The sequence below is a fragment of the Astyanax mexicanus genome, chromosome 12 (assembly GCF_023375975.1).
Source record: "Astyanax mexicanus isolate ESR-SI-001 chromosome 12, AstMex3_surface, whole genome shotgun sequence".
Taxonomy (NCBI): domain Eukaryota; kingdom Metazoa; phylum Chordata; class Actinopteri; order Characiformes; family Acestrorhamphidae; genus Astyanax; species Astyanax mexicanus.
Genome location: NC_064419.1, coordinates 21,176,789 through 21,195,182, shown reverse-complemented (window position 1 = coordinate 21,195,182; position 18,394 = coordinate 21,176,789). Strand labels below are relative to the sequence as shown.

Below are 18,394 nucleotides of genomic sequence, written 5' to 3'. Positions count from 1 at the left end.
GCATGCCACATAAACTAACTGTCCTTGGAGGGTTCTTGTCAGATCTGATTGGTGTGATGTGTGATATTTACACCCAAATGATTGGTCTGTGAATTTGCTATGATAAAGAAATCTCTGTGTGTATTAAATAGATCTCAATAGTTTGTCAATTATAGGTCCAGGTCCTAATTGGACATCATCTCGGTCCAGACTCATGGTCCACCTATTAGTGATCTCTGAGTTAGTCCATCAAACTCAATGAGACTGTACACTGTATTAGTCAAGAGAAAAGCTAGTTTACTAGATCTTTATGTGTGATGGCCCTCTCTCTTCCAGGCACTCCTCGTCTCCTTCATAAACTAATTGCCTTAATTGACAAACTTTATGAAGTTTCTTGTTAAAAGTTGGTGCCGCTAAATAATCTGGGTTTGCAAAATGTACAAATTGTAGTTGGACCCTAGTTGGAGCCCGACCAACTACTCTGCACATGCTCCGTTTGGACTTTTAGTTAAACGGGGTCTGCAGAGCAATTCTGCAGGGCTTTTCACCTGATGTTGGTCATACTGTTTGCATATTGGGCGTGTCCTCCTACTTCTCTCTCACCATCAGTGTGTAATCATTCTCCTTCTCTTGGGATTTATATATAGTATATGTGTTATATAATAGTTAACAGCCTGGCCTCAGTGTTAAAGGCTATAAGAGCAAGATGCTGTGTGTTGTGTTGCTGAGTGTGACTTTATGCTGGTTGGGTCCACCTGGTTACATTTGCATTAAATACAAGCTTGTATGACTGACAATAAGACAGATATGTAATAGTCATCAATTCCCATTAAGTTAACAAAAATATAGTGTTGAACCCACTGGATGATTTTGATTAATGTAAAACATTGCATTGGCACAACTGTTCAAAACTTACAATTTTTTAGAATTTAAATCAGGCCACCTAAAAGTTAGTCAGATTTAATATTTAAAAATTCAAAACATATGAAAAGTTTTCTAGTTGGCATTTTTTTTTTCTTATTTTGTGTTTTCTAAACTTTTTCATTTTTACAGTGTTGATGCTTATGCCTTTCTGCAGGACTTCACGGGGACTACAGCATTTCTTGGATTCACTGCTCGGGGCTTCATGGTTTTCCAAGGAAACAAGCGGATCCACCTGCTGAAATGGTACAAAACTTTTGGTAACCTTCAAGTGTGTCCTGCTTACCTCATTCTATACCGCAACCTCTCACTGTCTTCAGCCTCCCACTCCACTCTGTTATCTCTCTCTCTACTCCTTAACTTCACTTTTACAGGACTAACTTACCCAAAAAGGTTAATTGTGGCTAAAACCAAATCAAAATTACTGTTAAACAATTAGCATGTAGCCATGTACACGATGCTAAACAGCATAATTAGCATTTTTGGGTGAACTATTCCTTGAAAATGTCACATAATGTGTGAGGTACAACCAGGAGAATGAGGATTTAGTAGGTGCAGGGACTTTAACCCACTTAATGTAGTCCACACAAAACAAGGTAAAGGCAAAGTAAAAAACACCCGCAGAATTAGCCCCATGCCTCTAGGATGGAGCGAAAATAGAATGAGGGTCATTGGACTCTATTTCTTACCACAATGTTATAACACTAAACCCAGTGATCTCTCACTCTCTCAGGGCTGATGTCAGCAAATATAAGTTTGAAGGGAAAACATTTTACGTGATTGGAGTACAGAGAGAGGTAAGTTACATGAGTTTTGGCTTTTCAACATCATCTGCGAAGTGCTGTGTTCATGATCATCCACTCCTGTTTGTTTCTAATGACACATCTGCACACCATCTAACAGCTGTAGAACACTCTTATTACTACCTGCAGCGCTGTTCACAAGTCAGAGACCATCCATTTATCTAATTGTCAGTCAAACCAACTATTATGTCAGGTAATATGTTAACATTTTCAGCATCTGGAAAAGGCAGAAAATGTGTTTCACAGAAGTAACACATAAAACTAAATCTAACATTAAGATATTTTAATGCTTAATAAAAAAGTGATGATAAAGTGTTTATCTGTGACCTTTATCACAGCTTCTATGCCTCTCATGAGACTTACTTTCAGAACATTTTCTGAAATTTTTGCTTCTCTGTCCAGGACATCTCAAACACATTCAATAACGTTAAGGCCTGGAGTCTGCTGTGGTCAGACCATTGTTCTGAGAGCAAATTCTTGATCTTTACTCGGTCAATTTTGGATTGTGCAGCTTAATTTAGGGCGTGTTGGTGTGTCTTTGGTATAATGAGGGCGCAAAAAATACGGCTTGCTTCATTTGAAGTGTGCAAAAGGCATAAACTATTTTTCTTAATTAATCATGGGTGTGTTGTGGGCGTAACATGAAATAAACCAATCAGAGTGTCAGTCATCATTCCTAATAAGAGTCAAGTGCGCTCTAACTATGGTGCTGCACTTTGGCGTGTCTTAGCAAAGGATATTGACCTACGTGTTCACACCGTAAAGGTACGCCAGCAGCTCATTTAAGGGAACAGCAGTGTTATTTTATACTTTATTCTGTTTAGTGTTGACTAGCTCATCATATATGTATTTAGTTGAGCTGTATCACTTGTTTTATACAGTTCCACTGCTTCACCTCCCTGTGTTGGTCGGCTTTATACCTTTTTTGTCAATGCTTGGCATGGGAGACTGGTATTGGGACAATATGGATATTTTGTATCGTGTCATATCAATACTTGACTGAAAGTTTTCTAAACTGCTTCATTACTCCATGGGGTGGCACTAATCAAGTGAATAGGGTAAACCTGCTGTAAAAAAAAAAGGTTGATGTCAAGTTCTGTGAAACTCACAACAACAAACCCAAACTCCATAAATTCCTGGTATTTTTTTATTTAGTATTTTATTCTCTTCAGTAACACAGATACTGTAAAGTATTGTAACGAATTTTCTTGCAGGGAACATATCATGATTAAAATCGTATTGTGAGATGCCCTGTGATTCCCACCCCTACTGTAGACCTCATGTACAGCTTTTCCAGAGAATCCCTCTTAATTCCCAAAGAGAGCTTTTCTATGTTGATTTTGGAGATCATGTGTGCATGTGTGTTTTTGGACATAATAATTAGTGCTGGGCGATATAACGATATCGATTTGTTTCGCGATAATTTTTCCCTCGATGACGATGATAAGCCTGTGCAATAGAATTCGATAAACATTCATTTCCATTTCCGTCTAAGTGGCGCGGCAAACAACGAAAACACAACGTGTAATCAATCCAGAAGACGCTGGAGCAAATTAATAAATAGTTAAGAAAATTGTAATAGTTATTCTCATGCATGCAACAAAAAACCCTAAAGAATAGTGGAGTATGGCCCGACACACGCAAACAACCATAGTGTTTGTACTTTGGGAATAAACGGCCGCACTGTTCAGCACGTTTTAAATAAATTTTAAGTAAATTTTAAGCACTAAATGTAATTAATTCAATTTATATTAGGACCTCGGGGCAGGTGCTGCAAAAATGTGAATGTGGGGCGCGGATTAAAGGAAGAGGTTTTTTTGCGCGGAGCGGTAACAGGACAAAAACACCTTAAGAATGATGTCTAAATGACTTTCCTCTAATCTAATATAATTTAACATGGTTTAAGGATATAAAATAATTTCTAAACAAACGAACTTTTTAATATTGAGCTTATGGCCCAAGTGCAAAAACACAAAATCATTTATCATTTAGATTATCTGCCTGAACGCGAGCCCGAACCCGAGCTTGAACGCCAGCCTGACTCAGGCGCTGCATGAACTCGGGCCGGTCGAGAACACCGCTTTCCTCTCAGATTAGGCGGAAGAAAATGGTCTTTTTTTTAATGTAACAAATCACACTGTGATTTTTGTGATATTTCCCCAATTACAGCTCAGCTGCGCGTTTAAAGCTCAACGCATGAATTAATCGGTGCGCTGTGCGCCGCGCGTGCTCGCGGGGGATTTGACGCGTCTGTCAAGCAAGTTAATGGACCGTTTTGGGGGCAGAGATTAAGAAGTACAGCAGGTACATCTCAGATTTGTAGTTTAATGCTCTACTAAATTACTGGCTTTAAAACTGGCTCATGATATGGTCGGTTCTGGCTGGATTTTTTCCTGCCTACAGGCTGCATTTGACGGAAAGCAGCTCCTCAGTCAGACAACAGTGTCAGCATACAAATCGTGTGCGTTTCCTACAGGACAAACCATTTAAAAGTGCAGATAAACTCATTAAAAAATCACACAGTGTCTGTCTGGCTTAAAATACTTTTAATAAGGTACAGCTTTTAAATTAATAAATCAACATTCATTAAAAATCCGTGAGAAGTTCTGTATGCTAAATGACAAGCTAAGCTAATAAGCTAATAACATTTAATAATAACAGAAAAATAGATATGAATTTGGAAAATAACCAACTAAAGTGAGCTCAAAATACAATAATAAATATAATCTAACGAATTTCAAAATATAAATTAGAAATATTGAACTTCAATATTAAATTCAACTTCAACTACAAAAAACGCAAGGACCGATAGAACATAACGAACAGAAAAAAATAAATTTGAAATTGGAAAAAAAGTTCAAAATGCTAAAAGAAATAAAACCTAACGAATTTCAGAATATAAAATCTAAATATTGCACTGCAGCAGTACAAAAGCCTAAGTGCTTAAACAAACAAACCAAAAAACAGCCTATCACAAATCATTTTTTGAGCCCGACCCAGCTGAGGAAAAGGTGGGAAATCTTTTTTTTTCCGGCTGGGTCTTGGAAAACTTTGTGGTGAATTAAAGGGGCCGAGTTGCAATTTTTGTTTTACTTTAATCAGTTTTTAATCCGTCTTTTTAAAAACAAATATTCCAATATTGGCTGCCAATCAGTGCCCAATATTCTGAGCTCAAAAAACGCTATTCGGGCCAGCCCTACTAATCTAATATAATTTAACATGGTTTAAGAATATAAAATAATTTCTAAACAAACGAAATATTTAATATTGAGCTTATAGCCCAAGTTTTTTTTTCAGTCATGGAAAATTGGAAAAAATTGGAAAAAAGCCCGAGTTCATGCAGCGCCTGAGTCAGGCTGACGTTCAAGCTCGGGTTCTGGCTCGCGTTCATGATTAATTTGTTTTTTTTAAAAACTAATATTGGAATATTCGCTACCAATTACTGCCAAATATCCGGAGCTCAAAAAATGCTATTCGGGCCAGCCCTAATAATTATGGAGATACAGAAAAAAATATTGTGATAAAACTTCCATCACTCCCTTATTCTCTCACTAATAAAAACAAACCTTTAAGTGTGACACAAAGTGATTTGATTTATATCGTGATACATATCGATATCGACTGATATGGAAAACTATATCGTGATAAGATTTTTTCCCATATCGCCCAGCTCTAATAATAATCCATAACTATCCTTTTCCTGTCAGCCTGTTTTAGTTCAGGGTCGTAGAGGCAATAGAACAACCACAGAAGCCTAGGCATCCCTGTCTCCTTCTGGTTCCACTATCTCCTTTTATGGGATCCCCAGACACTCCAAGGCTATTATCCTACAGCAGGTTCTGGGTTTTGCTTGAGGTCTTCTCCCAGTTGGTCGTGCCTTTAATACCTCCAACAAGCGGCGAAGCAGGGGGCATCCTTATCAGGCACCCAAACCACCTCTGCTGGCTCCACTCATCACGAAGGAGCAGCAGCTTTCCCCTGAGTCTTTTCTATATAATGGAGCTTCTCATTTATCACAAGAATAAGCTAGAGGTGTGGTACATTGTCTTTTGGGCAAAGGGCAGATCCTTGGTATCATTAATGGCCATTTTGGACTGCAAAGTAAATTAATAAAGGGTGGTCTCTGACATTTGCACAGTTCTGTATAGAATATACATTGATGACATTTTAATATTAGATGTTCAGTGTAACTTACCTGCCGTATTTTTCGCACTATTCGTACTATAAGGTGCACCGAATTATAAGGCGCACTATCAATAAACGTCTATTTTCTGTTCTGTTTTCATACATAATGCGCACTAGTAACTAGTAGTAAGGAACAGGGGTGACGCCATGTTTTTCTTCGAGACCTGTAAAGCTAAGCTAAGTTAAGCAAACAAAGATGTAATTCGTCGGACAAGTCAAACAGGTGATGGATGTAAATATATACAGATTTCTCTCGTGAAAACTGTTTATTTGGATGAATAAAGCACTTTTGTTTATTTAAAGTAAGCTTAGATTTACAGATTTCCGCTGAAGCATAAGCATTAGCAGCTAACTGCTAGTGGCCAGGGCGATATTAGCTAGCCGTTCATCCCACTTAGCTTGTTGTAACACAGTAAACGAGCAGGCTACAGTTCGATATACTCGGCTCTAAACAGCAAAAAAGCTAGCGTTGTGGTTAGCAGTGCTAACCAGGGTTAGCAGCAGGGTACAGGCTGATAATACTCACTTCTAGATGACCAAGAGCTATTGCTTTGCGCGGTTAGCAGCTAATGCTAATACTGCTGGAAAACTAAACTGAAACTCTTTTATAACGCTGTACTTCGGTATTTTGTCTGAGCATCTCCTTAAAAATATTACAGCCTCAGAATTCCGGGAACTCAGTTACACATCACTGATAGCAAAGAGATATAAAATGCTTTTTATTTCATTTGATCATTTCATGCAGGTCATCAAAAATGGCACTCTTTCTTAAAAAAATGGAAATATATTCAGCTTGTCATGCTCACCATTCTGTTTGTGTCTTGCTGCTTTAAATCCAGTTTTACATGTGCTTCTGTCTTCTTTTCTCTGTGTGTACTTTTCCATTGCTGGTGAGTAAAACCACATGCCATGAACATTAATATGTCACGCCTCATATACCTTTACACACTTTTGATATGCCTCTGAATGAGTTCAATCCATAAATGAATCCATAAAATACTCTTTTCCACTTCTTTCCCCCCTTCCCCTAATGCTTCATTCTCCTCGGCTTGAAACACACTTTAGTTTTTATGCCCAACTGAAGGATATTCAGTGATTTCCAAAAGAGAACAGCAGCATACACTTTTTAAAATAAAAAGCCACTACAAGGGGTTATTTAGGCAATGCTGTAGAATGCAGAATGCAATGCCTTAAAAAAAAGGACTGTGTGATTTTTGAAAGCCGTTAAAGCCTTATGTTAGTGGTTCAGTTAATTAATCCTCTAGCAAGAGCTACGGCTTCCAGTTTAGGCAACAAAAAAACTAGGTTGGCCTGATACCTATGGGATTTCCAGTGGTACATATACATAGCACAACACACATTTAATTTGGACCATGGTTGTTTACCACAGCCATTTTCTAAATTCCCATTTATTTCTATTAAAAAGAAACTCAGCTCATACTCTGAGTTCCCAATTTTTTACTTACTGAGTTACTTACTTGAGAGTATCCACTAGTATTATAATTGCATTAAACAAACTGTTTTAATACACGGTTCATAATTGTTCGTGGCTGCTGATATCATTATCATTTTTCCATCTTTACATTATTAATTGAGTTGGGCATTTGACTAAAGTGTTGCTCAGTCTTTAAAAGTCTGGGTGTATGAGTAGGGAGGATTCTATAGTAATAGAATGGAGAATGGAGTTTCATCTCCATATTTGTGATTCTTGGAGCTGACCATATAATATAGGTTTATAATCTTATAAGGAGAGTGGTTGACTGCATTAAAGAAATATATCAGTGTTTTTCAGCACAAATGTAACATACTGTACAGCTAAGAAACCACTTAAAAACTATGAGTTTCTTTGATTTTACCAAATTGAAGACCTCTGGAATATAATCAAGAGGAAGATGGATAATCACAAGCCATCAAATCAAGCTGAACTGCTTGATTTTTTGCAACAGGAGTGGCATACAGTTATCCAAAAGCAGTGTGTAAGACTGGTGGAGGAGAACATGCCAAGATGCATGAAAACTGTTATTAAAAACCAGGGTTATTCCACCAAATATTGATTTCTGAACTCTTAAAACTTTATGAATATAAACATTGCATTATTTGAGGTCTGAAAGCTCTGCATCTTTTTTGTTATTTCTAATTTTCTGCAAATAAATGCTCTAAATAAAATGTTGCCTTATTTTAGTTTATAAAATAAGGCAACACTGTTTATTTTACTCAAACATATACATATAAATAGCAAAATCAGAGAAACTGATTCAGAAACTGAAATGGTCTCTTAATTTATCCAGAGCTGTATATTCCCAATGTTATCCCAATTAATTTTTTAGTATTTAAGAAAGAACAGACAGAATAAAAATGATTTACCATATTACCATAATGTCATCCAATGCTTTTGATGAAACTTCTGGCAATGCTAACAACTTACATGGTAACAACCTCTAAAAATCACAACAATAATCCCAAATAAATAAATAAATTAAAAAATAAGTTGTAAAACACACCGATTCCAATTGCCCAAAGCTCTGTCCATTAGATATTAAATTGATAAAACACATTTGCTGAAAAACACTGGAATATTTCGTTTGTGTGTGTGTGTGTGTGTGTGTGTGTTTGTGCATGCTTAAACACACTTTGGAAAAAATCTTGTGTGTGTAGATTGATGCATACATGTGTGGGCATAAGGGTACACACAAATACATGTATGCCTTCTTGTGATACACAGATATTACCCTGAAATATGTAGGCTGGTCACTATACTGAGTCTGAACTATGGCTGACCTTTTTCTCAGTAAATATACAGTTTTAATTGAATGTTGGAACAGTTATCAAGAAACTTAGTGTAATTAAAAACGATTTACATATTGGGTAATTAATTAACTGTACACGGTTTTGGCCGTGTCTGTTCATAAACGTTCTTTTGGTGAACAATGTGTGCTGTTTGTTGCTGTTTATAAATAAGAGCAAGGTCAGTTGTTAGCTTAATATCAAGTAGTTAAGGTGGTGTGCTAGAAAGCAATTCACAACTATGTTTGCTGCTTAACCTATTCTGATTTTGAAGTCCAACTTGGTTCAACTTTTTTTTTATCCCATTTTCTCCCCAATTTACAAGGCCAATTACCCAACCCACTCAAATATGCTCCCTTGGACTCCAGCTGCTGATGTCAAGAAGCGTGAAGCATGATTTAAGCCTTCGATCCTCGAATAATAGTGGCAGCGCTTTATACTGCTGGAACCAGGCTTTTTTATCATTAATTATGGAAAACTCACAAAAATCCCACCTATTATCACCTATGCAGCAGTAGCACAACGCAACCACAACTGGTCAGTGTTAAGCAGAGCACAAAGCAAAGACCAGCCACATGAGGTACCACAGCAGCAGTTTGGCAACACCTAAAACATATATATGCTCTCAATATTTACATAAACCTACTAGGAAAATCCTTGGCTGAGGTGGCAAACAGTATAATGCAACAACTTTGGAGGAAAGTAGTGTTGTTGATACTGGAGAGCAACTCATCTCCTCCACAGTAGGGTTGGGCAGTATTAACTTTTTTTCATACAGTCATACCTTGTCAAAACATTAGATTTAAGACTTTTATTGTCACGTCACAGAGTACTGGTGTACATGTGAGTAAAAAAAACTAGTGTGCAGAGAACAATATTTACAGCAAATATAATAATAAAATAATTACCGCTGTTTACAGTATTAACAGCAGCTAAGATTTGCGTAAGATGTAGTAAGATACCTTAGCCTTAAGCTGCACTCGTAGCTTTCAAATTTGTGCTAAAATGTTGTTTTGAATTCTATCATTTTCACTATTTTACTTTTGTTCGTTTTTTTTGTTTGTTTTATGTTGGTGTCTTCAAACAAATCTAAACTTTTAAGGCCGTGTAACTCCTCTTTTATTCTGCCATCTTTGGGATGTTACAACTGAAAGCACTTTTTGCAGTCTTTCACAGTTTTCAGACAACAGCGCATTGAGTCTAAACCCAACAGTTTATTCGAGCTCAAATTATACAAGACCCGGAGCAGATTAGCTGTGCAGGTTGTGTATTGATATCGGGATTCACCTTGTTACTGGCTAAATCCCAGTTAAAGCCAAATTTACCTTTGGCAGGCCTGGAATCCCGCAGTGATATCCCACTGGTGGGTTTTAGAGGGCAATGCTCTCATGCTAAGCTGCGTGGAAGTTGGTATTGATTTCGGCACGGCTTCAGGCTGCTGCTTAGACATCCATTTATCGATCCTCTGTCTCGTATTACACAACATAAGAGGGTAATGGAACAAATTCTCCTGACAGATCCATTTTTTACCTCCTCCAGAGCACACGTTCAGCCCAGGCTAATTCAGCATATATATACTTACCTCTTATCTGTGTGACTCATATGTACAGTGCAGTACACACATACACCCCCGCTCAGTCACACTTAAGCTGAAACATATATCAGTCTTGTATGGTTGGAGATGTGTAAACCAGCGTTTGCAGTGAGGGTAGTGAGTTCAGTACAGATATACAAGCAGTGTACACCTTTAATCCAGTCGTTTAATATGTCATGTACTCTGCAGTACTGCTTTAATGCTCAGGATCAAGGCTAGAGCCCTCAGAGACCACCGGATCCTCTACGGTTTCACTGTGAAATTGAGAAGAGTGGAATTTAATTGGGATAATTGGGCCTGAACGACACAGACATGCAACAGTATCCAAAAAATAAAAAGGCTCGACTGGCAGAGCTAATGTCCTGCCTCCTGTTGGGCTGTTTAGAGCTCACCCTGCAGGCTGCAGTCAAATAACAGGCAGGCAAATTCATACTGGACAAATACAGAATCTCAAAAACTCAGAAACTGGATACAGTAACAGTAAAACGTCTCAATTATTAGCAGAAAAAAACAAATAAATATCTATGCGAGCTAATGAGCACAGGGAACAGCTATATGTGTGTCTGATAATAGAGAAGTGGAACCAAGGTTTCCTATTCTCTTATAAAAGGATCTAAGGAGAGTCTCAAATCCAGTGACAAATCCACAGTCAAAACTAGGAATTGTGAAAGTTTGTGATAAATTAAGATAATAAAAATAGTTTGAGGTAAATTAAGACAGTAATAGTTTGATATAAATTGAGGCAGTAATAGTTTGATATGAATTGAGGCAGTAATAGTTTGAGATACATTGAGAAAATAATAGTTTGAAATGAATTGATTCAATAAATATTTGAGGTAAATTCAGACAGTTATAATTTGAAATAAACTAAGACAATAGTTTGAGCTATATTAAAACAGTAATGGTTTGAGATAAATTGAGACAAAAATAGCTTTAGATAAATTGAGACAATAATAGTTTTAAATAAATTGATTCAATAATGGTCAGTAATAGTTTGAGGTAAATTGAGACAGACAGTAATAGTTTTAAATAAATTGATTAAATAATAGTTTGAGATAAATTGAGACAGTAGCATGAGATAAATTGAGACAATAGTTTGAGATAAAGTGAGACAGTAATAGTTTTGAGGTAAATTGACACAGACAATAATAGTTTTAAATAAATTGATTCAATAATTTGACATAAATTGAGGCAATAGTTTGAGATAAATTGAGACAATAGTTTGAGATTAATTGAGACAATAGTTTGAGATTAATTGAGACAGTATTAGTTTGAGATAAATTGAGATAATAATAGTTTCAGATAAACTTAGACAATAATATGTTTAGACAATTAAAGGACAAATTAGGGATGATATTTTCTGCAGTAATTCATAACATGTTCAGTATGTTTCATCAGATATTAAGGAAACATGCTGAGTTTAAGCACTGGCAGCTCTTTTCAGCAGAGCTTCAGCCAGTATTTTCTTATTTGAACTGTGCAGTACGTCAGGGTAGCTGCCTCAGTCCCATTTCCACACTCAGGTTTGCCAGATATATAAAAAAGCAGGGGGTACAGATTTTAGTGTTATGTGAATTCTCATCATCAAAGGTAAATTAAAGTGTGTGTGTGTGTGTGTGTATAGCTGTGTACTGTAGTATTGATTTCTACTCTTACATTCTGCTCATTGTTTCCATAAATGCCTCTGAGCTACCAGTAAATAACATTAAACACTGTCATTTCAGCTCCTCTTTCTTTCTTTCTTTCTTTCTTTCTTTCTCTCTCTCTCTCTCTCTCTCTCTCTCTCTCTTTTTCTCTCGCTCTTGCTCTCACTCTCATTTAGACAGAAAGTTTAGGGTCAGCAGTTTGTTCAGTTCTCATCAGATTACATTATTGTGTAATTTATTGACCTTGCTCCCTACCATACCTGAAAAATCCCTTCACCCACCCCCTTTAGTCCTTCTTTTTCTTTCACCTCCCCTCCTCCCTTTCTGTACACTTGTTTTTGTGGGTGTGAAAAAGCTTCACGTTTTCATCTTTTCTTTCTCTCCACAGAAGAAACTGGTTTTGACATTCCACACCTCCACACCAGCAGCCTGTAAACACCTTTGGAAATGTGGCGTGGAAAATCAGGCGTTTTACAAGTGAGAGCAACACACCTGTCTGTGTGCTTTATATCTACTGTGTACTGCAGGACTGCATCATTTACTGCATTTTTATTGTATTGTATCATCATGAAATACATGGACAATAGGTAGAACAATTGCCCTATATAGGCGCTGTTTTGCATGACAGTGATGATTTGCAGTGCTTATTTCAACAGCGTTGGGGTAGTTACGAAAAATGCAACCCATCAATTAAATCACATAATTAATTTACTAATAACCCTTCTAGCTGATGCTGGGGGTCAAGCAGGTTGACCCGTTTGTATCCGGTAACATAGCACTGACCTTCATTGAAAACTAAAAAGGTTAACATGAAAATACAAGGTTTTAGCGCAACAGACCACTTCATGTTTTTGAATCAGTTTCTCTGATTTTGCTATTTGCTATGTAAGGGTTTGAGTAAAATGAACATTGTTGTTTTATTCTATAAACTATGGACAACATTTCTCCCAAATTCCAAAAAAGTTTATTGTCATTTAGAGCATTTATTTGCAGAAAATGAGAAATGGCTGAAATAACAAAAAAGATACAGAACTTTCAGACCTCAAATAATGCAATGAAAACAAGTTCATATTGATAAAGTTTTAAGAGTTCAGAAATCAATATTTGGTGGAATAACCCTGTTTTTTTTAATCACAGTTTTCATGCATCTTGGCATGTTCTCCTCCACCAGTCTTACACACTGCTTTTGGATAAATGTATGAAACACCTGGTGCAAAAAATTAAGCAGTTTGATTTGGCGGCTCGTAATCATCCATCTCCTTCTTGATTATATTTTCAAAGGTTTTCAAGTTCGTAAAATCAAAGAAACTCATCAATTCCAGTGGTCTCTTGTGTTTTTTTTCAGAGCTGTATATATTATAGACCCCAACAATAGATTTAACTGTAGATTTTAATTTGCTCTAATTAATTATTGCAAATCTTAGACTTTCCATTGATTTTTTTTGTCATTTAAACACATAATGAATAAAAAACCTTTTAAAAAATATATTTTTTAAACAATACCGATAATCAGTAATCATGTCAGATCAGGCTTCATCATTGTGTTGGTAATATATTGCCATATCAGAGTTTATAGCAATGTATTTATTGTCTGATTTTGTTCATGTTGTGCAGCTCTATTATCAGATCTAATTTTCTCATGTCCTTTTCTATCACAAAAACACACACACAAATACACAGGCATATCTAGTTACTCTGTGTTCCGAGTGTGAGCAAGATCACATTTCTGATTAAAGCTCTTTAATTAATTGCCCAAATGCCAGCGAGAGAACATGTCTCAGTGTGCTCAACAAGAACAGCACTGAATACTTAACATAGAGTTGACAAGTGTGCTCAAATACACACACACACACATGCATACACACTCATACGTATATATATATATATATATATATATATATATATATATATATATATATATGCACATACACACACATAGTATACATGCCTATTCTACCACAAGCGTCAGAAGGTACTGTAACTTAAGTGCTTGTCAATCATCGCTGTGATGAAGTGATTAATTGAGCCATTATTTGTGATCTGGCCTTTACACACACACACACACACACACACACACCACATGCTTGCCTATGGGCTATTGTTGTTACATATCTGTATTTACAAATCATGTTTCTCAGGTATCTAATTAATGTATGCAATTATGTATCTAACTCATTTCTTTTTTTGACAGATGTGCAAAATCGAGTCAGATCAAGACCGTCTCCAGCAGCAATATATTTTTCAAAGGGACCAGATTTCGCTACAGGTAGGATGAGCTCTCTGGGCTTAATTTCTAATTTATCTGAACATCCCTAGTCCCTAGAATTAGTTGTATTGCATAGCTATTGTATAACTCATTTGTCTATCATTATCTTTTTTAGCTTTTGGAAAAATAATGTACTAATCTGGAAAAAAATATATAAGATGTTTTACTTTGTGGTTTTCTATGCATCATTGTATTCCAGCGGTCGTGTTGCGAAAGAGGTGATTGAAGCCAGTTCAAAGATCCAAAGGGACCCTCCGGTTGTTCACAGGTCTGAGTTTAACCTTCTCAGTTGAATCTTTATGTTTTTTATTTTTTTATTTTGTCTAATTATATTCTTGCTTTGACTGTTCTTTGCACTTGTAATTTGAAATAAAAACAAGCCTTTTCAACAACATAGAGCTGCTTTGTAACAATGAAAGTAAAACGAGCTTTTGAAAACTAACTAACTAACTAATGCAAACGGTTTACAAACCGTTTGAATTAGTCAGTGTATACTACACTCCCTACCACAGTATTTATTAGGCATGCAACGGTAAAGTGTGGCCACGGTTCAGTTCGTATTACGGTTCTTGGGCCACAGTATCGGTCCGGTTTCGATATATCAATATTAGAACCGGGCTCCAGGAATAGTCTGTGACATAGACATCTGCTTTTTTTAATGCTATTTTTATTTTATATAAAGCTCTGGCGTGATAATCACCATATAACCAAGTAACCAAATATTGGTTAACCAGTGTTTATTAACATCATTCTGAACAGATTTCCCTCATTCAAACGGCCCGAAAACAGCCAGTTTATGGTGGTGTGGAGAAGGAGGAGCACTCACTGCAACCACCAACCGGCGCCCCCCCAACAGCACACGCTCAGCAGCCCCTCCCCCTGGCCATTCAGTACCAGAGCATGCGTTTGCTCTGTTAGTGTGTGCACCGAAATACCACAGTCCATCCGGGTGTATGGAACCGAACAGGCCGAACCGAGCGGTTCGATAAAATACCGTTTCATCCCTAATATTTACACAACAGAACCAGTCAAAAGTTTGAACATAAATGTAGTGGTTTTGCATTGTTTAAAATGTTTAAAACATTGTAGATTTGAGTGATGTTCTAATCCATATTGTGGCAACAACTAAGTAACGTAAAAAAAAAAGTTTTTTAAGAAATTAAGGTCAGTCAATCTAAACGATCAATCTAAACTATCCTCAAGTGCAGTCGCAAAGACCATTAAAACCGTTCTGATGAAACGGGCTCTCATCCCAGGAAAGAAAGACCAATAGTTACTGCTGTGTCACAGGATAAGAAGCACTCATTCTTATAAAAATGTCTGTAAAGGCAGACTGCATGGATAGGGGCTTGATGTTATACACCTTTGAGAATAAAGCCCTATCCGGACAGGGATGGTTTTCTCGGGGGTCCTGGGGTAATTTTCTCTTTTATAGGGGGTCCTCTGTGAGTCGCTTTTTCATCATTTTAGTGCTGTCCGTTTAATTAAAAAGCTATTTGTCCACTGCTATGGACTTAAATTAACACTTTTTTCTTCATATCATTTAAAAGACCATGCTTATTATTTTGGAAACAAATAATTAAAAAACTGATTACAGAATAGAGGTTTGGCTAATACTTATTTGTGTTGTCTGTCTGACTGATTGGTGTGTGTGTGTGTGTGTGTGTGTGTGTGTGTGTGTGTGTGTGTGTGTGTGTGTTTTGACTGTTTTAGGTCTCAGCTGGGTCAGAGTAGGAGCTACAACTCCCTCAGCCATAAACAGCTCATAATGAACATGGAGCCTTTACTGCCAGCACTGAGCTCAACCAAGGAACACAGGGAAACCTCAGCAGATAACGGTAACACACACTCACACACACACATTCACCTACACTACTGTCCGGAAGTCTGTTTTCAGTGACCTACAAGAACTGTAGTTGCAGATATACAGCTCCGGAAAAAAGAGACCACTTAAAAATGATGGGTTTCTTTAATTTTACCAAATTAAAATCCTCTGGAAAGAGGAAAAAGGATGATAAAAAGCCATTGAATCAAGCTGAACTGCTTGGAGTGGCATACAGTTATCCAAAAGCAGTGTGTAAGACTGGTGGAGGAGAACATGCCAAAATGCATGAAAACAGTTATTAAAAAACAGGATCATTCCACCAAATATTGAACTCTCTCTTAAAACTTTATGAACTTGTTTTCTTTGTATTATTTGAGGTCTGAAAGCTCTACATCTTTTTTGTTATTTCAGCCATTTCTCATTTTCTGCAAATAAATGCTCTAAATTACAATATTTTTATTTGGAATTTGGGAGAAATGTCGTGCGTAGTTTATAAAACAATATTGTTTATTTTACTCAAACTCATATATACATATATATATATATATATATATATATATATATATATATATATATATATATATATTAATTAATATGATTGCTAGGTTATTGATCACAAGGTTGTGACTTTGATACTGACACTGTTTGGCCCCTGAAACAGGCCCTTAACCCTCAATGCTCCTTAACCCTTGTCACGCCACTGTCCTCTCCTTCCACACTACCGAACTCCATTTCCCAAAATCCTATGAATTATGACGTAACCGTCAGTCGCTTACCTTCACCCAATCACGTTACGCTCCGACGCTCTGACTCACCTGTGTCCTGAGGAAGTTCCGGGTTATGCTCATCTAGCTTCCTGTAAATAAGCATGCAGTTTGTAAACAAACTGCTGCCCTCTCGTCACGACTTTGTTTTTCGGTATATCGGTTTATGTCTCTTGTTTTACCCCTTTTGGATTTGATGCTTGGTTGGAATATCTTTTGGTTACGAACCCGGACTGTGTATTCTACCACGACTTCTGTATCTGGTGATTATTGTTTGTATTATAGTCTGTACATTTACTCGGCTAACGTCACTCCTCTCTGTCTGGCATTACAACCCTGTGCTTTGTGGCTGCAGTATTGACCTCAAGGTTAGAGAATGGGATTAGAATCAGGAGGTCCTTGGCTCAATCCCAATAACCAGCATCCACAGCTGAGGGGCTCTTGAGCAAGGCAACTAATTAAGCTGCGCATATCTTTGGGTGTGTGTTCTAATTGCTGTGGTCATGGCAGAGGATGAATTCCATTGTGTCACTTAGTGGTGGGTGATATGGCCCTAAAATAATATCACAATATTTCATGGTATTTTTGTGATATTAATACTCTTGGCAATATGACAAAACACTGAATAAAAAAAAAAAAAATCAAGAATACATTACTGCAACAAAATGAACATTAAATTGTATTATTGCATACGATATGATATATGGCACACCCCTAACTGAGATATAAAAAAAATCAAGATTTGTATTAAATCTGATCACATTCATGCAATAATAAGTCAGTGTTTTGTCATGTCGCCAAGAGTATTGTCATTGTTAAAATATCATGAAATATCACGATATTATTTTGGGGCCGTATCGCCCATCCCTAGTAGTAGGACGTTGCCTAAACAGAGAAATAGAAAAAAAACACACGTTGCCTAAACACAGAAATGCTTTATTAGTTTGTAATGTGTACAGTAAAATGTACATGCACATGCTTTCCCATTCAGAATACACACACACACACACTCACTCACAGTGTTGACAGGTGTGAGGTGCTATGTTCTCAGGGGCTCAGTGGAAATTGAGCAGCTGATGCTTCAGTCTCCGCGGAGACTCCAATCAGAGGGTTAAAAATACCGCCCGATTATCTCAGCGCACGGCCCGTTAGCTCTGATTAATAGAGCCGTGCTCGGGCTTGTAGTGGGTGTGCATATCGAGCTACATGCTAATTTAGAGCTGTTCAAGCTGGATGTTCCAGCGAGGAATGCGACAGGCAGCATCAGGAGTGGGCACTTGTAGCTGAGTACAGTATATTCTAAAGGGAATGCCAGTAGAGTACAGAAATACAAGACACAGATGAACTTCAGACTTTTATACAGACTGATAATATTTTACATCTGCTGTTGATTTAGTCTGGCTCTTAATAAGCAATTAAAAGGATTAAACAGTTAAAACAAGTGTCAGTCTATAGCTGTAAAATGACACTGCATAAACGGTGTACATTTACAGATACTGTATGTACATGATTTCACAGGTCTAGAGTGGCGCAGCTGCCTAACTGCAAACTGACAGAAGGTCATAAGTTCAAATCCTATCAACACCACAGCCCTCCAAGGTCAGGATTCTGAGAATAGGGAAGCACC

General features: G+C 37.0%; 1 protein-coding gene across 3 annotated transcripts in view; it reads left to right on the top strand.

Annotated features, from left to right (window-relative positions):
• Positions 1–18,394, top strand: part of frmd3 (FERM domain containing 3) — an 88,096-nt gene that overhangs the window by 49,880 nt on the left and 19,822 nt on the right. For 2 of the 3 annotated variants that reach the window (XM_007237428.4, XM_022670628.2), the window contains exons 8-13: positions 1,058–1,146; positions 1,634–1,697; positions 12,301–12,389; positions 14,104–14,178; positions 14,378–14,446; positions 15,892–16,016. In XM_007237428.4, coding sequence (XP_007237490.1) covers positions 1,058–1,146; positions 1,634–1,697; positions 12,301–12,389; positions 14,104–14,178; positions 14,378–14,446; positions 15,892–16,016 — 511 coding nt within the window. The remainder of the gene's footprint in view (positions 1–1,057; positions 1,147–1,633; positions 1,698–12,300; positions 12,390–14,103; positions 14,179–14,377; positions 14,447–15,891; positions 16,017–18,394) is intronic. The other variant, XM_007237429.4, reaches the window with a different exon arrangement.